The sequence below is a fragment of the Erinaceus europaeus genome, chromosome 5, assembly GCF_950295315.1.
Source record: "Erinaceus europaeus chromosome 5, mEriEur2.1, whole genome shotgun sequence".
Lineage (NCBI taxonomy): Eukaryota > Metazoa > Chordata > Mammalia > Eulipotyphla > Erinaceidae > Erinaceus > Erinaceus europaeus.
In genome coordinates, this window is record NC_080166.1 from 127,989,283 (window position 1) to 128,009,999 (window position 20,717).

The 20,717-nt window shown below is 52.8% G+C and overlaps 1 protein-coding gene across 3 annotated transcripts in view; it reads left to right on the plus strand.

The window, feature by feature from the left end:
• FARP1 (FERM, ARH/RhoGEF and pleckstrin domain protein 1) overlaps positions 1-20,717 on the plus strand; it is a 222,512-nt gene that overhangs the window by 178,596 nt on the left and 23,199 nt on the right. For 2 of the 3 annotated variants that reach the window (XM_060191788.1, XM_060191790.1), the window contains 5 exons: positions 1,367-1,530; positions 2,621-2,689; positions 3,998-4,073; positions 5,026-5,287; positions 19,689-19,876. In XM_060191788.1, the coding sequence (XP_060047771.1) occupies positions 1,367-1,530; positions 2,621-2,689; positions 3,998-4,073; positions 5,026-5,287; positions 19,689-19,876 (759 nt within the window). The remainder of the gene's footprint in view (positions 1-1,366; positions 1,531-2,620; positions 2,690-3,997; positions 4,074-5,025; positions 5,288-19,688; positions 19,877-20,717) is intronic. The other variant, XM_060191789.1, reaches the window with a different exon arrangement.

Consider the following 20,717-nt stretch of genomic DNA (forward strand, 5'->3'; position numbering starts at 1 on the left):
AAATGGCAACGAAAAGATGGGTGGTGCTGTGTCCCTGGGGTCCCCAGTGGGGAACTTAGGCAGCTTATATTCCCATGGAAAAAAAAAGAAAGAAAGAAAGAGATTCCCACCAGCAACCTAGGCTGAGGTTTCATGACAGAGGGGATTAATTGGGCTTCTCTGGCCTGACCTATGAGTGGGGGGCGGGGGCAGCCTCTACAAAATGGTTTTCTGTGGGAAAATGTCTTCTCACTTCCAAAGGTCCGGCTTGCATATGAAGGATTGCCACTAGTCTGTAAGTGGGAACTGCTCTGTCCCCCAGCACCACCACCACCAGCCGTGAGAGCACCCCCTACTCCCAAAACAAAAAATAGCTGGGACCACTGAGAAGCTTCAGGCCTGGGGTGACTCTGTTGATATAATCTGGTCACTGAAACTGGGAGCCTTCAGCACTAGGAGTCAGAAGTGGCCAGATCCCTCCCCACACACATCTCTCTCTCTCTCTCTCTCTTTTCCCCCCTCCCTCTCTCCTCTCTCCTCTCTCTCTCTCCCTCTCCCTCTCTTCTCTCTCCTCTCTCTGGCTCTGTCTTTCCTCTCCCCTCTGTCCCCCTCTCTCTCCCTGGAATCACCTGGGGTGGGAAGGTTTTAGCCCACAGGGATGGTTTCCTGGACTCAGGAATAGCCATTTCCTGTCAGCTGAAGCAAGGACCTTCTTTTGCCGACTCTAGGGGGCGTGAGAAGACTAGGCCCGGTATTCAAGCTTGGCATAAACCCCAAGAGAGAAAAAGAGAAGAAGACGCTCCGTGATTTCTTTTATTTATTTATGTATTTTATTTATTTATTTTTTAATATTTATTTTATTTTTCAGAGAGAGAGAGACCAACCAGAGCACTTCTCAGCTCTGGTGTATGATGGTACAGGGGATTGAACCTAGGACTTTGGTGCCCCAGGCATGAGAGTCTGTTTACATAACCATAATGCTATCTCCCTCTCCCATTTATTTTATTTTTTAAGGAGACAGAAGAGGAATGTCAGTATTGGAGGTTTTTTTGTTTGTTTGTTTGTTTGTTTTTAAGGGAATAAGCACAGCTCATAGATGGATTCTGTCAAATGTTGGGAAAGCTGCCGAGGGCTGCCATTTTCCAAGAGTTTCCCTCATGAAGTCTGTGGGGAGAAATTAGTTGAAGGGGCCCAAGTCCAGTCCCAGGGGACAGTTGATTTCACTGGAACACGTGGGCACAGGATCCTGCGGTCACGAGAGGGACTGCTGAAACTTACCAGGCTTGGTTTTTGTTTGTCTTTTTCTGTCTTCTCCTTCAGTTGCCTACCTGAGAGTCGGGGGGCGGGGGTAAGAGAAGACCAAAACGGTGGTTTGTTTTCTTTCTAGAGCTCGTACCAGGACACTCTGGAGTTCCTGATGGCCAGCCGGGATTTCTGCAAGTCCTTCTGGAAAATCTGTGTGGAGCACCACGCCTTCTTCAGGCTGTTTGAAGAGCCCAAGCCCAAGCCCAAGGCGGTTTTCTTCAGCCGGGGATCCTCATTCCGGTTCAGGTAAGGAGGGTGCTTCAGGACACCCCACTTGCTGTGCGAGTGAGGAGGAGGCAAGGCCTGCACTGGGGTGTCTTGACGGGGTGTCTGCTGGGCCCACCCGGAGGCTCCAGGCAGCCCCCACCCCCACCCCGCGTCCTGCTTGCCTAGAACATTCCTTCGCGCAGGGCAGTCTGGGTTGTGCAGCCCCAGGAAGCGCGACTCAGCCAGCCTTCACCTCTCCTGTAGTCCAAGGGCCGTGCCTGCCCTTGGTGCCACTTCATAGAGTATTTAACCCAAGGGGGCCAGCAGGTGGGGCACCGGTCGAGCACACGCATTACCATGTGTAAGGACCCAAGTTCAAGCCCCTGCTCCCCACCTGTAGGGGGGAAGCTTCACAAGTGGTGAAGCAGGGCCACAGGTGTCTCTCTCTGTCTCTCTCCCTCTCTGTCTCCCCCTCCTTTCTCAGTCTCTCTCTGTCTTATCAAATCAAATAGGTGGGGGGCAAATGGCCACCCGGAGTCACCCTGTGGCAACAAACAAGCATTAAAAAAATAAATAAATAAAAGAAAGGGAATATTTGACCTGGTCACTGGGGAAACAGCATCATGGTTCTGCAAAAGACTCCATGCCTGAGGCTTTGAGGTCCCAGGTTCAACTCTCAGCACCACCAGAAGCCAGAGGTGAGCAATGCCCTGGTTAAAAATTTTTAAAAATAAATAAGAGCTTCACTTTTTCACTCATTTTTTCAAATATAGGCATGTCTGCTGCCTGACTGGTGCTGCTCTGGGCTTTGAGGCCTGAGTGCTAGGGCAAGACCCCCCCCCCCCCACACACACACACACACACACACATCCCTCCAGGAAGCAGACAGCTCAGTGAGCAACCACATGGGGGGGGCGGGGTGCTTTCACCCCCTCCACGGCTCCTCGACGGCTGGGGGTTGGGGTCAGGAGGCAAAATGTGTGTCAAAGTCAGGGTGCTCCCAGGCCCCCTGTCATTACTGGCTACAAGGGAAATCAAGACCAGCAGTGCAGTGCCCTGTGCCAAAAGGAGACACTCTGCCTCCCCTCCCTCTCCTCCCCTCCCTCTCCTCCCCTGCTCTTCCCTTCAGTGGCCGCACTCAGAAGCAGGTCCTGGACTATGTGAAAGAAGGAGGACATAAGAAGGTGCAGTTTGAGAGGTAAGGGAGGAGGCCAGACATTGGCGCACCTGCTTGAGCGCACAGGTTCCCATGCACAAGGACCCAGGTTCAAGCCCCCAGTCCCCACCTGCAGGGGGAAAGCCTCACAAGTGGTGAAGCAGGGCTGCAGGTGTCTCTGTTTCTCTCCCTATTTCCCCCTCCCCTCTCAATATCTCTGAATTTATATCCAATAATTAATTAATTAATTAAGAAAAGAAAGTACTCTATTCTTCCTCTCCTCCTCACAGGAGCCCTGCGGCACGTGGGGAAGCTCCACGGGTGGTGGGCAGTGCTGTAGTTTCTGTCCCCATTCTCTGTGTATCTAGAGTTCAGAGAAGGAAAAAGCCAGTCTAGGGCCAGAGAGCTAGCTCCCCCTGTAGGGTGCATACCTTCCCAGACACGCAGCCTGGGTTTGAGCCCTGGCAACACAGGGAAGTACTGTGGCTCCTGAGGTACTGTGGTATCTTCTCTCTCCCTGTCGCTGCATATGCATAAACAGTGGCCTGCAGTAGTGAGCATCAACATAATCCCCTGTTGTGCAAAAGAATGGAAGAGAGAGGAAAAGAGAAGATAAGGTTGACCTGGGTGCTGTGGTATTATACAGCCCAGACACTGGTGTCTCTGGGTAGGGGGGAAGGAGAGAGGAAGGGAAGGAGGGAAGGATAATTGGGTGGGTAGGTGGATGATTGGTTGGATGAGTGAAGTGGTTGGATGAGTGAAGTGGTTGGATGGATGGATGGATGGATGGATGGATGGATGGATGGATGGATGGATGAATGGTTGGATGAATGAGTGATTGGATGAATGAGTGTTTGGATGGATGGACAATTGGTTGGATGAGTGAAGTGGTTGGATGGATGGATGGATGGATGGATGGATGGATGGATGGATGGATGGATGGAAGGATGAATGGTTGGATGAATGAGTGGATAGATGGATAATTGGTTGGATGAGTGAAATGGTTGGAAGAGTGAAGTGGTTGGATGGATGGATGGATGGATGGATGGATGGATGGATGGATGAAGGAATGAGTGATTGGAGGGACGGACAATTGGTTGGATGAGGGAAGTGGGTGGATGGATGGATGGAGGGATGAATGGTTGGATGAATGAGTGATTGGATGGTTGGATGAGGGAAGTGTGTGGAAGAGTGAAGTGGTTTGATGGATGGATGGGTGGATGGATAGATGGATAGATGAATGGCTGGATGAAAGAGTGATTGGATGGACGGACAGTTGGTTGGATGAGGGAAGTGGGTGGATGGATGGCACATCAGCTTATCCCAGCTCGCTCACATGTTGTCTCCTAGGAAACACAGCAAGATCCACTCCATCCGAAGCCTTGTCCAGCGGCCGGCAGAACTGAACTCAGAAGTGCCACAACATGTCAGTGACCATCCATCCCATTACAACTCTGCTCCCACGTCCTCTGCTTGTGCTCAGGCCAGGCCGTGGAGCCCCTTGGCCCTTCACCCTGGCGGGGGGCGGGGGTATAGCTGTGTGCCCTGGCTTCAACCAGCCTCGGACCCCGTGCACACAGCTTGGGCTTGAGCAGCCAGGGCACCGTCCACCCCGCGAGCTCAGCCATGGGGAGTCTGCTCTGTTGGCCTGAGCTCAGCTCCAGGGTGGGACCTGCCGGGAGACAGCAAAGCTGAACCTCCCTCTGGTTCTGAGAGAGCGTACGTGTGGCCCTGGGGACCAGCTTTGCAGCTGGGGGTCTGGACACCTGTCCTGCACCTGTCCTGCACTGTGACCATCCCAGGCCCAGCTGGTGTGCCCCAAGGTTAGCCACAGGCTTGTGACCATGCGTTGCAGGAAGCACCTTCCCCCACCCCAAGCCCTGGCCCTTGGACTGAGCTGAGTTCTCAGGCCTTATCTCTACCAGTAAATCAGAATCTTGCTCTAGAACATCCCTGTGGCACAAACCCCAACTTGCCCTTGACCCACCTGCACGACTCTTTGTAGGAACTAAAGCAGGTGCCGTCTCTTGGCTGGAATTTGGGCCAACTTACTTTTTTTTAGGGGCAGGGAGAGATGCCCCCCCTGCCTTGGGCCACATGGCCTCTCTTGTCTCTGGAAATGTTGGCAACGGGGAGATGGACCCAGGAGGCAGAGACCTGCCTCACTTGTTCTGTGGGGGAGCCCGCATGGCACACTTCCAGGCACGCAAAGAATGTTCTGGATGCCGTCCAGGTGCACGGTGAGGCCTGCCTGCCCATGGTCAGAAGCAGCTTTTGCTGGTCCCAGGAACCCACAGAAGGCTGAGGTGTCTGCTCTCCCTCTGATGCACATCTCTCTCTCCCTCCCTCCTTCCCTCCTCCCCACGCCTCCCCCCCAGGCTCAGCCTTGTGCCAGCCCTACCCCCCGAGAAGTCCGAGAGAGCCCCCATGGCCAGAACCGCCCGCCACCACCTGGAAAGGAACTGAACGCCCCCTTGGCGGAGCAGGGCCCCGGGGGCAGCAGGGCAGCCGAGGGCGCCCCCCAGGCCCCTCTGCCGATGACGACCACCATGGAGGACGAGGAGGAGGAAGAGGAGGAGGAGGCCGCCGTCACGGAGCGGAGCCCACAGAGCCGGCCGCAGCCCCCGCCGCCAAGCACAGGTCCAGCCTCCCGCGCTGCCCGGGGCAGCAGCTGCTCCATCCCCTTCATCGACGGCAGTGACGTAGATAGTGAATCCGACCTGCTCCGGGCAGGCCAGGCCCCCCGGTCCCGGTCCCAGACCCATGACCACTGTGAGGGGGACGTGACCAGCGGCGTGTACCTGCTCTCCCACGAGGAGAGGCTCGGCCGGGCCTCCCCGCCCTCGGGGCTGACCTCCCGGCCTCCCTCCGGAGAATTCCTGGACGACGATGAGTCTGCTGACCTGACCTTTGACCTCAGCGGCAGCCCCCAACGTCTCCCCAGGCACAGCTCCCTGGTTGACGAGCTGTTCCGGGGGGGCCCCGTCACCCCGCTGCTGTCCCCCGGCAGCCGGGCCTCCAGTCCCAACCTGAGCTGGGACAGGACGGGGTCCCAGGGCTACGTCTCCGAGAACGGGCACGACCCCAGAGAGAGAGGCCCCGGGGGGGACGCTGTCCAGAGCTGGGGGGTCCCCAACGCCGGCGGCTCCCCAGGCCCGCAGAGGCCGTACCTCCGGAACCTCCCCAGCCGGTACAACAAGTCAGAGACAAACCCCCTCATCCTCAGCCAGGTGGCATCCACCCCAGAGGACCTCCACGACTCCGAGAAGTGGGGGTCTGCCCGCCGGGCAGGGTCAGAGGTCAGGGGCCTAGTGAACGGGGCGCCCCTGGTGGGCCCGACCTCAAAGGTCCCCTCCACGCCGTCCCGGGGCGACCAACTGGCACCCCTGCATTTGACCGAGGGCTCCACCAGCAGTGGAACCGAATCCAGCGATTCGGACCCTGAAGTAGTGAATCCCTCTGGGCAGCCCCTGGTGCTGGGTAACCCTGCAGTGCTCCATTCCCCGTCCCTCCTGAGAAGCAGGAACCCCTCAGGTAGCCCAGGTCTCAGGAAGGGGAGAGAGGAGGACGAGTGATGGGGCAGCAAGCCTGCAGCCTTGAGGAGTCCAGGGCTGCCCCATGGGCAGGGGTCTTGTCCTAGGGGCACCCTCATTGCTGATCAGCTTCTGTCAGGAAGGGTGCTGGACCTTCACTCCTGGGCGTCGGGGCACCCCGACTCCCCAAGTCTTATTAAACTGAACTTCCCCCGGCGGTTTGCCTGTCCCAAAGTGGGTGGACGAGACCATCAGCCGGTCCTGCTCGACGCCCAGGGGCTTTGCTGAGGGTTAGGAAAGGACAGACTTCCTTCTGAATCTGAGCATGTGTGCAGCGTGTTGCGTAGACGTGGAATCATTCTCTGTGCGTGTGCGTGCGCGTGTGTGTGCCTTCCGTGATTGTCTGCAGATCGATCTCTAGGGGTCAGGTGTTGTGGATCAGTGCAGTCCCGAACAAGGGGATTCATTTCCTCTTTCTTTTCAAAGTGCTTTTCTCTTCTCCGCCTCCTAGAGGTTGCACTTACCAGAATCCCAGGCCAGGCATTTGAGCCAGTGGCTGGCCGAGGTGCCCCACCTGGGAAATCTTGGCCAAGGAGGGATGTCTTGCTGGAAGATGGTGCCGCGGTCGCTCTCCATCCGGGTTTGATAAGGCGCAGTAGGCAGGCCGTCAGATTCCCTGCACCAGGACTGGCTGGTTCAGGTCTCCTTAAGTGACGCTGTCTTTCAGAAGTGTGTGTGATGGCTGTCGGGGGTGAGGGGGGGTGGAGGGTCTCTTGGCATGAAGCATGGAAATACCACGGAACACACAGGAAGTCAGACACTGTTGTCCCCAATTGGCTTGTGGATGAAACGTCTGCTTTCCAATCCCGGGCAGTGTGGAGAAACACCCCTGCCTGCTCTCACTGCCCTTGGTTCATTCGTGTCCAGGTGGATAGACGTCACACTTTCTCAAACGGTGTCTGTGGGACGGGAACAGGAGTGGGGGGTGGGGAGGGGGCTGTGGTTTCTGGGCACTTCCTCTGTGCAGGAAGGCAGCAGAAGTGAGAGGTTCAATTGCTCTTTGGGTTGTCTCCACATTTGCCCGGGCCTCCCACCCAGCAGCCCCCGGGTTTTAGAGGGCAGAGCTGAGTGGTGACTGCGTCTCTTGGCCTTGACTCCATGAGGGAGCATTTTCTTTCTTAAGCACTATCCTTTAGTAGCTTTCATCCTTGGGAACTTCTGTTCACGTGTGTTGTGAATCAGATAAACTGCAGAATTCAGTGTTGAGCTCCTGTGTTAGGACGATCAGCAGTGATCTGTGGTAATCGATAATCAGTCACATAAGAACACAGCCCCGCCATGCCAGCGATCCTCCTTGATCATCCTGAATTGAGCTGAGCCGATGGGGACACCGAGTAAAATTTGGCAGCAATGTTTTATGACACGCAGACGCCTTGGTTGAAGGGACCTTGTGGCCCACAAGATTCTGAAAACGTTATGCCACCTTTTTGTGCTTTTTTTTCCTTTGATTCAGCGGTCGCTGTGTATTGAAGTAGTCACTTGACGTCTTGGTTTTTCAGGTGTAGATATTAGACACAGCCCACAGAACCTAGAAGGGACCTTAGACACCACATGGGGGAAACTTTCATGTTCTGGGGGGGGGGGGTTGCCACCCTTGTTGTGACAAAGCTCAGAGACTTGACCTAGTCCTGCAGTGATTTCATGTCAAAAACTGGGTCTCCGGACTCCAGCCTTGAGTTGTTTTTGTTTGTTTGTTTGTTTTTGTTTTTTAACTGTGTGATATTTAGATGCAATAGAGCCTTTGTTTGATTCAGCATGTCAGTTTTTGAGAATCCTCTGTCAATTAGTAATTCACGTGGAAACCAAGAATCATGTAGGCTTGGTTTAGGTCACTACAAGCCCTAGTAGGTAGTAAGGATTCCTGTTTTGTTTTTATATACATGTATATATATCATGGGGTTTTTGCAATTGTAACTGTTTTTTCCACACTCTGTTTTCTACTTAGAAAAAGATGTTCGTTTTTGCTATCCAAAATTTTAAGTCCAGTGTGAGCTGAATCCATTCACATCTGGAATCCTGGTGGTTGATCTATGAAGGTGATTTACTCAAATGATTCTCTCTGTCTCTAATTATCCAGCAGCCTGGTACTGACATACGAATCAACAGTAGGTGTTGAGTTTCCCAGCGTAGATGCATATCGGCAGATATAACCGTCAGAGCCGACCTCCCTCCAGTAATTAGTCTGGCTTTTCCCTGTAAGGATGATCTTCTCTGGAAGTGTTTCAAAGCCTCTGATTGATGGTACTTAGCTCTGTGGTGATTGTCCACTCAGAGGGCTGCCCAGAACCTTTCTCTCGTTGGTTTTGGCACCAGCCAACCCGCTTCATTTCTGTCTCTTGGTCAGCGTTGATGAGAGCAGTGGCCTGGGTGTTTTGTGGCGATTAACGGTGCTTAAGACAGAGGACGGTGAAGGGGTGTCCAAATAAGCCTGCCAGCAGAACAAGGTGGGCCAGGGTGTGGAGACTAGCTGCAGAGAGAAGAGCAAGAATCCCATCACATTTCCAGAGGGCTGCCCCAGCCTGTGTTGCGAGCTCTCCCTGCCCAACAAGGATCTCAGGGCTGGCCTGGGAGGTGAGGCATCTTCAGACCTCGAGGGTAAAGGAAGGTAAAAGGGAGGCCTGTCTTCTGGGCTGCTCGGGGCCGCCAGGCTCCCCTGCCCGTGAATATCTTTATAGTGTCTCCAGTCTTTGCAAATATCACAACAGTTAGGCCTCTTTGGGATTTACTATGTGGCTGTTCTCTCAAAGGGAAATAAAGCTGTAAGAAATTCCCACAGCATAAAGAAATGCCTTTAATAACGAGCTCTGGACCCCGCAGCCCTCTCCGCTAGTGATCATCCGCATGCCGCCACTGATGACGGTTCTTTAGCTGGGTGTTTAACTAATGGAGGCCAGCTGCCCTGTGGCCCGTGCTCGCCATCAACCACCCTAAGGTGATTCATACTCGGTTTCTCACAGATTTGCTGTGGTGATCTGAACCGTGTGGCCTACACGGTGGATCGTTCTGATTTTACTCTTGACAACATTTTTGAAGATTCAAGCCAAAGGGCGGTGGCAGGCCTGATTAAGCACACACACACAGTACCATGTGCAAGGACCCGGGTTCAAGTCCCTGCTCCTCAGCTGCAGGGGGGAAGCTTGAAGTAGGTCTGCAGGTGTCTCTCTCTCCTTCTCTAACCCCCCCTCCAATTTCTCTCTAAAATAAAAGAAAAAGACAGTAGATCCTGAATATTTAGCAAGACTCTCCCTTGGAAACCGCCCCCCCCCCCCCCAAACAAACAAAACTAAGAAACTCTAATGGCCTTTTGCCGTGCAGTTTCCGGAAGAAGAAGGGAAAAAAAAGTGAGCTCTCATTTTTCAGTGTGGGCAGAGCTATTGTGAATGGGCAGCCCCTCCTTTCTGGAGCTGTGATGGGGTGCACATGCTTTGATCAGCTGTTCCCACTTGAGCTGTTATTCCGGAATTCACTCCAGACTGGACTTGATCCTGCTCTGGCGATTAATGAGGAATCGGGTTGCACATAGGCTCGGCTTTCAAGGAAGTATTTGGGAGCTTCTTTCTACCTATCTGTCTTGTCTGTCTGTCTCTGTGTGTGTGTGTGTGTCTGTCTCTCGCTCGCTCTTCCTTGCCTTTCTTCACCCAGCCAGATAGATACTGAAACCATCTCCGAGTTGCAGCTCCCCGAAGGCCCTGTTTCTCTGCACCTTCACCCCCATTCTGGTCTGTCGCCCTTCCTGCTCCAGTAGTCCGGAGTCAGCGCCTCTCTGACCGGCCTCTCCTACTTCACCGTGACAGGTGGGTTGCCGGAGAACTAACCCACAGATGGAGCAGCCGGGCCGAGTCTTTCCTTCCATATGGTCCTGGCAGTGGAGTGGCCTTCTCTGAGCCTGAACTTGGACCTGAGAGAAGCCAGCATCTGGATTAAGCCCAGAGGCCCTCTGCTGAGTTTCACACCCCCAACCCTGCCTGACCCGCCTGTAAGGACATAGGCAGGAAGGGCTGAGGGGGCTGGAGGATGACCATGTAGGAGCCATAAGCAGTTCAAGAACTTGACTCTGATTAAAAGAGTCTCCCAGCTTCCTCTTTCCTGTTTCTGGTCAGTCTGGTTCCATCTGCTTCTGTGCAGTTGGCTGAAACTTAATGCCGGGCGAACCAGGGGCGCTCAGGCTCTGTCTGCTCGCCAGCTGCTGGCATTTCAAACAAAGTCATGGCTCTCAGGCCCAAATAAACAGGGCACTTATTGTAGCCATATTCTCTCTTCATGGAAAAACGATAAATAGTACAATCAGAATGAAAAGCATCAGTCAAATGCATCCTTATCTTGGCCTTAATTTGTAGGGGAGGGAGTGAGCTTCTTGGGCACAAGCTTAAAAGGGGCTAGTTAGTGTTACCTGGAGTCTTCTAGAAAAGTCAACTTATTTCTCCTTGGAGCAAAAGATGCCAGGTGTATGCCCTGCAAGAGTTGGGAAGGACAAGCATGGAATATTGTGTCTTTCAAAAAAAAAGTATTATTCATAAAATAGCACCTCTCTTGAAAAAGGAAAAATAGGAGACCCTCTTAGCATGAGGACCCCTCCCCCCAGCCCCCCAGCAAGAGTTGTTAAACAATCTTGGTAGACGCCAGGAAAGAATGGGAAAAGTCTCCTCTTGGAAGCTTTAAAAATTTCTGGGTCTCAGGCTGGGGAGACAGCATAATGATTCTGCAAAAGACTTTAATGCCTGAGGCTCGGAGGTCCCAAGTTCAGTCCCCAGCACCTCCATAAGCCAGCCCTGAGCAGTGCTCTATCCTTTCTCTCCCTGCCCCCTCTTCCTGTCTCATTAAAAATAAATAAATGAAATATTAACAAAAAGTATTTAGGGGGCCAGGCAGAAGGATGCCTTATTTAAAAAAAAAAATGCTGAGTCTCTGGACATTGAAGAAGTAACAGATGACACAGCTTAGCGAGGGAGAAGCCACCTCTCCCCCAGGGGGAGTTGGATTCTAACTTCCAGGAAATGCAGCTCCTTGGGTCTTGGCTGTTCATTTATTTCGTTAGGGGGCACTTTTCTGTGGAAACTGGAGGCTTTAACGGAAGCTGTTGCCCTGCTGACAGGGGTAGTGTGGGTAGCGTAAGGTGGCTGGAGCTTGCTATGAGAGCAGAGGAGCACAGGTTGTGTGTGTGTGTCAGGAGTGTGTGTCAGGGGTGTGTGTGTGTCAGAGGGGTGTGTGTGTCAGGAGTGTGTGTCAGAGGGGTGTGTGTGTGTGTGTGTGAAAAACACCACACAGTGAGGTGAGGGCTGAGAGAGCAAGAGGTGGGGGTCATGGCCGTAGCCGGGCAGCAGTGCCTTCCTGTCTCCTGAAATCTGCACCTAGAATAGAAAGCACCAGGAGAGTCAGTTTGGGAGACGTGGGGTGACAGGCTTGTCATTAACCCATGAGTGACATGAACCTGGACTAACAACTCCTTGATTTGTCAGTTTGTTTTCTTTCTGGGACACTCATCTGTTTGCCCGCCTGCAGGGAGAGATCTCTAGGAAGCTGGAAGACAGGGCTTCCCTCTCAGCATGCACCCCGGGCCCCACCCCTCCCCTCCCGCTCACCCCCTCCCTGCCTGCAAAGTTACCAGGAAGAGCTCTCAGCAGCTGGGCCTGCAGCATGAGTCCAACTCACCACCACCACCACCCCCCACCTTCTCTGTATTTAACCCTAAGCTAAAAGAGAAAAAAAATGTATTTAAAAAAACAAGTGTAATCCACGGCATTCCATCTTCCGTAGAGCAGGCTGAGGACGTCACTCTCGTATCTGTCATCTGCTGAAATAAACTCGAGGAAACACCTCTGCTGTTCCATCCTCCATCCTGCACCCTGTGCCGTCAGCATGTGCCCTGGGGGTAGGGGGATTTTTCAGTCACTTATTTCGCTCTCCTGCGTTCTGTCTTTATCCTTAAAGCATGGGGGCACCTTCAGTGCTCTGCATTCCTTTTGGGTACACTTTTTTATCTTTATTTTCTCTCTCTCTCTCTCTCTCTCTCTCTTTTCTTTTAATGCTGCCGAATGCCTGTTTGCTTGGGACACAGCAGCAGGGGCAAGCTTGGACCCCAGCATCCTGGCAGCCCCCACCCCGGGGGCAGGGACGGGGTAGAGATGGGGAGTTGAGAGCAAGGAGGACCTCCGTGGTTGGAGGGGGCAGCCTCCTGGGAACAGAGAGCAACAGGATTGGTGACTTGCATGGGGGAGCTGAGATACTGGGGCCCAAGTTTGCTGCACCACTTTGAATGGGACAGAGCTGAGCCGTCTATTGGAGAGCTGGGGGAGGGGGGTGGGCGGGGGGGGGGAGGAGGCATGGCCCAGCTCAGCCCCTGTTGGGCATCTCATGCCAAGAGCCCCGGCCTCCTCTCTACAGCCCAAGAGTGACTTTGTGGACTGGATTCATTCCCCCTACGGGTGTGTGTATACACGCCATCTTCTCCAGTAACAGCAACCTGGGGGCTCCTTCAGCCCCAATGAAAGCAGTGTTCTCTCTTTAACCTTCAACTAATGAGGCTCTTGGCACTCTTCGCACTTGGTGTTTCTCTGTTCCTTGGAACTTTTCTGTCTCTCTACTTTGTCCAGAGCATGACACATTACCTTTCCTCTGTCCCAAGCACTGTGTGCCCCCAGCCCAAGCGCCACCATGGTCGGAGCCAAGGAGAAACCTCCTGGATCCTTGAGAGCAAGTGTTTGACATCACCTGTCACCACTGCCCGCCTCCCCGCCCCATCTCTCTCTGCAAATTGCTTTGCTGGAGAACTTGATGCTCAGCTGCCTGGCTTTTCTTAAATCCATATAATATATATATATATATATATATATGTGTGTGTGTCATCATTATATATATATATATAGCCCCCACACACACACACACATATATACACACACACACACACACACATATATATATTGCCATCATTAAGATAAAGGGCTGAGTGGTGCCGCACCTGGTTGAGCACTTGTGTTAGTTACCATGCACAAGTGCACAAGGACCTGGGGGAATCTTCATGAGTGGTGAAGCAGTGCTACAGGTATCTCCCCCCCCATCTCCTCTTCCTCTCTGAATTTCTCTGTCCTGTCAAATTTAAAATATATATATGTCAAGGGAACAACATCCCCTGCTTTAATCGATAACCTGTAAGGCACTTATTTCCTTCCGCTGGAACCTTACAATGTAGAGGAAACACTGCCAGCCAGTCTGTGTGCCCATGGAACTCTGCCCATTCGTGCGTACAACTCTCACTTTTTTTTTTTCTAAAGAACTGGCTTTCCAAAGCAGATAGTCTCTAGAGAGAGCTCATTATCTTCTCTGTTAGAGGGAAGACTATGGATTGAAATAACACCTCTTTAAAAATAGATGAAAGCTTACCTCTCCACCCCCATCTCTTTTTTTTTCCTCTATCCTCCCTGGGGCATTTTCTAGGATAAGCAAAGATTAAAAAAAAAAAAAAAAAAAAAAAAAAAACTCCTGTATTTTAGACTCAAACAGCAGGAGACAGACTAGGATAGATGATAGTTTCTTAGATACTGATTTGGGGGAGACACTGAAATATTGGCAGGGCTGCTTTTCAGTCCTTTTACTTGGACAGACAGACTTGGGCAACACAGCCAGCATCCTCTCATCCCCACCAATACCTGCACTCTCCGATAATGTGAGTATTTAGCCCACCTTCTCCTTGGAGTAGTGTGTTTGTAAACTATTCACCAGGCTTGTAGTTCTCTCCTTCCTAGGCCAAAGTGATCCTAGTCCTAACTTTGCCAGCGGACACGACCCGTTGATGGGCCAGTTGGGATTCAAGTCAGGCACCATTTCTCCAGCTTGAAAAGTGGGTCTGAAAAGTGGGTCGGGGGGGTGGGTGGCAGTACACCAGATTAACCCCTTCTCTGCACGCGCAGGGGGATACTTCGCAAGTGGTGAAGCAGTGCTGCAGGTATCTCTCTTTCTCCCTCTTTGTCTTCCCTTCTCCTCTCGATTTCTCTGTCCTAGCCAACAAAATAGAAAGAAAAAAAGCAGGGAGCTTTTAATTTGTAGTGCTGGCACCAAGCCCCAGCAGTAACCCTGGTGGCAGTAAGAAGTAAGGAAGGGAGGGAGGGAAGGGGGGAGGGTTCAGAACCACTCTCTTTACCCAGCCCTGCGTGGGTTTGTGCTTAAGCCCTGGACACAGTGGAAGGGGGTGGGGTGCTCTGTGCAGCTGAGAGGGCCCTGAGTCTGGCTCGCTGGGGGTCTGGGGGTGTGAGTTGTATCCAGCATGGTCTGACGGAGGTGTGTTACGCCCGGGTGTGCTGTGAGTCCAGCTTGCCCGGGGAAGAGAATCATGAACGGATCTGGAATTAGGAAGACGGAGACGCTCTTCCAGGTTCTGGGCTGGGCAATAAAGAGGAAAAAGCCACCAATAACAAGTCAACATTGAGCCAAAGTCTCATAATTGACGGTGCCCACGAGGCAGTATGTGTTTAAAAGGCTTTGAGAAGCCATTACCAGATATGCCTCCCTCGAGGGCAATGTTGGGGGGCGGGAGGACACACATAACCCTACCTTCTTGATGTGGATTCATGGCTGGGAAGGGAGGCTGGGGGTGCAGTACTGGAGTCACAAGGTTACGGAAGAGGCGCAGGATACAGAAGGGCTGCAAGCCAGCAGAGTAACTGCAGGCCTGAAAGTGTGCAGGGCAGCTTCTAGAACTGGGGGAAAGCAAGCATGGGGGGGGGGCAGTCACAGATGCGCTGATCCCAGGGACTTGACTTATTTTTCTTTTAAACTGCAGACAGGAGGAGAGGCAGAGAGAGGAGATCCACCACCACAGCACTCTGCCACTTGTGGAGTTTCCTCTGGTGTCACTTAGGCGAGTGGCCCAGTCTGCTGAGGGGGCTCAAAAGTCCTCAGGGCTGAGCTACCTCCCCTCTCAGAATTAAAAGATTTAAAAAAAAAATTATATTTATTTTCCCTTTTGTTGCCCCTGTTGCTTCTTGTTGTTATTGTTACTGATGTCATCATTGTTGGATAGGACAGAGAGAAGTGGAGAGAGGAGGGGAAGACAGAGGCAGAGAGAAAGATAGACACCTGCAGACCTGCTTCACCACCTGTGAATTGACTCCCCTGCAGGTGGGGAGCCGGGGGCTCGAACCAGGGTCCTTATGCCTGTCTTTGTGCTTTGCGCCACATGCGCTTAGCCCGCTGCGCTACCGCCCAACTCCTGAGATTTTTCTTTTAAAGGGGAGAGGGAAATTAGGAGAGAGACGGGGATAACCTACAGCAGGGCTTCAAACCTCTCATGAAGCCCCCCACACACACATGTGCGGACCTGGGGCTTGAACCTGGGCCCTTGTACATGGTAACGTGTGCTCAATCCATGTATGTCACCACCTGGCCCCTTTTAGTCCAGGATTTGTAATTTAAAAAAATTTTTTTTAGTATATTTGTGATTGCCACCAGGCTTATCTTAAACTACCCCTCCCGGTGGCTGGTTATTCCCACTGTTTTTTCTTCCTCTTTTCTATTTTCTTAGTCGAGACAGAAATGGAGATGACAGGGGTAGATAGAGACAGACACCTGCAGACCTGCTTCACTGCTTGTGGGGACCGGGAGTTTGAACCTGGTTCTTTGAGCACTGTAATGTGTGCGCCCAGAGCAGTGCGGCCCTGCCCGGTCCCCTTTATTTATCTTTAAATCAGAAACTCCCAGATGTTCGATGCGTGGCCAGTCTTTTTCTAATTTCTCTAGACTTCTTCCTACTTGCTGCCTTAACACCCAGGTGCTTTCTCTTCACTCACCTACAGTCCCCCCCACCCCCACCTTTGGAAAGAAAGACACCCCCTTGGCCAGTGTGTCCTAAAGGAGAAAAGTGGGAGATCCCCCTGCCCCAGCAGTGGCTGTCTGTCAGTCAGCAGGGTGGCTGTCTGACTGCCCTGGGGCTGTGCCTTTCAAAGCAGGTGACAGGCTGCAGGGGTCTGAACAGTCGAGTCTGTCATTGGTTTTTTGGTCTTTCTGTTTGTTTTGTTGAGAGGGGAAAACAGACTACACCAGTGACAGTGTGTAGCACGTGGTTCCAGGGACCACAGCCTTCAGGGGACGGCCTGCTCAGCACAGCTGCTCACCTGGGCCCTAGGTGGGTGCCAGGGTCCTGGAGACCCCTCTGCCCCACCCTCTGGTTCTAAGTCAGGTGGACGTTTTCCCCACCCCCTCCAGCTGCCAGATTCCGCTTACCACTGCCTCCCCCACTCCCACCCCCATCAGTGTGTTTCTCACTGGTTGTGGGAGAGCGAACCCCCCGTTTCCTCTTGGGCCAACGTCACCTCTGCCTTCTAGTCTTGAGGAAGTTTCTCTGGCCTGGAAAGAAGTGTGTGTGTGTGTGGGGGGGAGATGGCTGTTCCCCTTGGCTACAACTCAGAGGGACCAACCTTGAGCTTGAGAGCTGCAGGTCTTCCTCTCCTGGGAGGTCAGTCGGCCAGCGACAGTTGTAGACCAGGCTGCTTCCAGTTTGTCAGCGGGGTGGGGGGGGTGGTCTATGTGTTGCAGGCCTCCTGAGACCCACCTTAGAGCCTCTGGGGACCCAGCAGTGGCACACCCAATTGAGCGTACACATTACCGTGCACAAGGACGCGGGTTCAAGGGTTGAAAGCCCCCGAACCCTCCTGTAGGGGTGATGGGGGGAATCTTCATAAATAGAGCAGTGCTGCAGGCGTGTCTCTCGCCCTTTCTCTCTCCCTCCATCTTCCCCCCCTCCCTTCTCAACTTCTCAACTTCATAATCTCTAGCCAAAGTAAATATTTTTTTTAAATCTCTGTAGAAGGAAAAACAGGGCCGTAGTGGAATAATAATAATAATGATCCCCTTATCCCCCAATCCACGCCTGGCAGACCCCTCAACCTTCCAGCTGACCTTGAGCCATCCCCTGGGCTACCTGGGAATGCAGGTCGTCACCGTGTTGACTCTCAGCGTCCTGTTTCTGGAATTGTGTCTCAGCTAGGAGCTACCGGGAGTGTCTTCTAGATTTTTCTTCTCTTCCTCCTCCTCTTCCCTACTCCCTCCCTCTTCTCCTCCTCCTCCTCCTCGTTCTCTTTGTCCTCTTTCTCCTTTTTCTGCTCCTTCTCCTTCTCCTTCTTCGTTGAAGCCTGTTCTAGGAGTTGATCCTTACGGCGCTGTGTGCCAGATGACTGCTTTCCTCGGGGAGGAGGGAGTGGGGATGGGGCTTCACAAGGACAGTGGCGTTTGGCCTTGGAGTGTGGGTCCTTGAGCGTGTTCCCCGTGTACCGAGGCTGTTGGTTTCTGCTCTTTCGTAGCCGTCGAGTGCCATCCAGGGTTTAATCGGCGCAGTCTAAGCCGCTAGCTGACTTCAGTCCTGGCTCATAGCTGTCGAGTGCCACCCAGGGTCTAATCGGCGCAGTCTAAGCCGCTAGCTGACTTTAGTCCTGGCTCCAAATCTCTCTGGTGAGACAGGTGCTTTCTCTGTCCCAAGTCACTGCAAACCCCAAACCCAGCATGCTCTCACTTCCCTCTCTCTCTGTCTCTCTGGCTGCCTCACCTCACATCACCCACTGAGACCCCCAGGTAAGCGAGCCCCCTCCCCACCCCCAACACCCCTCAATGCTGCCAGGTCCCAGTGGACAGAGCAGAAAAGGGAGGCCTCCCGCAGCCGCTCACAGCTGCACCAGATGTCCTGCCCCTGCCACACACCGACGGCCAGATTCTTCTCTCTTCTCCAATTTGTAGCGATAACATTTTCCTCTTTGTGATTTCTGTTTTCTTTCCTTTATTTTTTTTTTAAAGAGAGACTAGTGTAGCACCTTGAAGCTACTACCCCTCTGATTGTCGTTGAGGACTTCTACCTGACGATTCCCAGCTCTTGCGAAATTTATTGTACTGCCCTTGTGCACTAGTGTCAATAAAATTGACATGTGTGAAGTGATTTCTGGCCTTTTTCTCTGGGGGTTTCACTGGGGCTGGTGGTGCATGGGGGTGATCGGGTCTCTAACACCACTTTATTACCATGGAGAGCACTAAGAAAATAATAAACATATATATATACATATATACATATACATATATATGCTTATATCTTGAATCTGCCTTTTCCTCATATTCCCTAATCTTGTTCTGTAAGGATCATTGAACTGACCACAACTGGGGTGGGGGCAGGAAGATTTTTTTTTTCTGTCTTCCTGGAATTGGTGGCTTGTCCCCACCCGTTAGTGACGTGACTGAACTGGTCGACCCAGGCCCCTGCTGGGTTTTGACCATCCAAGCTTACCACCACCACCACCACCATCCCGACTTTGTCAGCTTCTATCTTATAACTTCTGAATGGATCTCCCTCCGGAGGGAGAGGATAGATGTGAAGAAAACGGGGGTACACCTGAGGAGCCGCACTTCACCTTTCTCTGGGACACCCCTGACTGCATGCCGAGTAGCCTGACTCTAACCCTAACCAGCACGAAACTTTAGACGGACCGCGGAGAAAACAATCACTGCCATCTTTGTTCCCATCGTAACAGACTTCCCCTCCTCCTCATTCTGGCTCCAGCAAATCTGCATTCAGAGTACGAATGTCTTAGGTATTTAATAGGAAAAGAAAGAAATACCTAGCTTCCACAGGCCTGAGCTCCTGATATTTTGCACACATTGTGTGGGCAAGGAGTTTCACACACACATCCTCTCTGGCTGCCTCACCACGGGTAAAATTAACTGCGTTTTCATGTCCTCTAACAATGGTATCCTTTTCAGAGAAAGACTTAACCGCCACCTGTCACTCTCACTATCCTAAGGGGGACTCTCTGGTGAGCATGTTGTGACCTCCTGCAGCTTTACATTTAAAAAAAAAAATTTTTTTTAAGTTTGCCTTGTGATGGACATGTGACGCTAGTGTCTGGCGCTCACAGTGAGAGAGACGTGGCATGACACCACCAGGTATAACAAGCTCGCTTCTGTTCTCCGTAGAGCGGGGCAGGTGGGGGTGGGGGCGGGGGTGGGGGGAGTCCTGGGAGCTTGCCCTCCCCTGGGGACGGGGCCTTGTCTGTCCTAGGCGCTGCTCTCGGCTTCTAGCTCCTGCCTAGCTTAGTGCTCTTCCTCGTAGAGACCCTGCTGTCTTTCTCCCGTGACTTCTAGATGCTGCGGCCGTAGTAAGGACATGAGGATTCGGTTTGGGGCTGGCCGACGCTTTTGAATGATTGTACCTGTTCTCTATACCCACATGTCTTCCTTGTTAATTCTGTGCCGGAGGCTCCAAGGAATCCTTCATACCAGGGTAGCTGGGCGGGGGCCATAAGGTACCTATACTTCTTCTGAGAAAACAAAACAAGACCAAAAAAGGAAAAACTAGAAACTGGTGGTTGAAGCGCTAAAGTCTGGACAAGGTTGGGAATTGTAAGCAGAGATTGGGTCCCATCCCAGAGGAGTTACTTTTTGTTTTGTTTTTTTCTTTAATACTTCTCATCCCCAAACAGGCTCCCTGACTGCTAGCCCTCACCTTTCAGAGCTCTCCGTCAACTCGCAGGGAGGAGCCGTACCCCCCAGCGTCATCCTGTCCCCCAACCTGAGCCCCGACACCAAGCAGGCCTCGCCCCTGGTCAGCCCACTGCTCAACAACCAGGCCAACCCCCGGACGGACGATGAGGAGGAAGGACGGAGAAAGGTGGGCCCCCGCAGACCCCAGGACCCAGGCTTCTAACTCCAACCCCCAGGTTCCAGGCCTCAGACTCTAACCTCAGGCCCCAGGTCTCAGACCCAGACTCTAGACCCCAAGGCCTCGGCCTTAGACCCCAGGACCCAGACCTTAGGTCTCAGACCCTGGAGCTCAAGACTAGACCCTGGACCCTAAGATCCAGACCTTAGACGCCACAATCCAGACCTTAGAGCTCAGATTCTAGGCCTCAGGCCCCAGACATTAAACCCCAGACTCAAGTACCCGTACCCCAAGCCTCAGGCCCCAGGAGCCAGGCCTTGGACCCCAAGCCCCAGGTCCCAAGCCTCTGACTCCAGGTTCCAGACCTTAGGCCCCAGATTCTAGGCCCCAGGACTCCCACTTTCAGATTGCCTGGCTCTGCTCTCCCACTTCTTCTTTTAGCGTTTGCCCTTCTTCCGTAGCCAGTCAACAGCGTCAGGTTGAGCCTGACGTAAAGTTTCGAGACCTCCTTTGAATCTGGAGAGGTGGCAGTCGTTGACTATGTGGGTCATAGTCTGTCTGTAGCCGCAGGGGCAGTTCGGGTCGTCTCTGGCTCCCCAGCGATGGAACATAGCGGCGCACCGGCCACTAGACTTGGGTGTAACCTTCATTATGTCCTTACGAGGGCACCCAGAACGGCCGTCAGTTGTGCATTGCTGGGTATGTAGTCCTGCGGCCTACTGTGGAGCTATCTCCCTAGCCCACATTTCAGTCAGATCTGTTACTTAGATGTGCAGGTAGCCATTTTGGACACCTGACGCTGGGCGTGGGGGGTGGGGCTGAGGCCGAATTCAGGACCTCACACTGATAT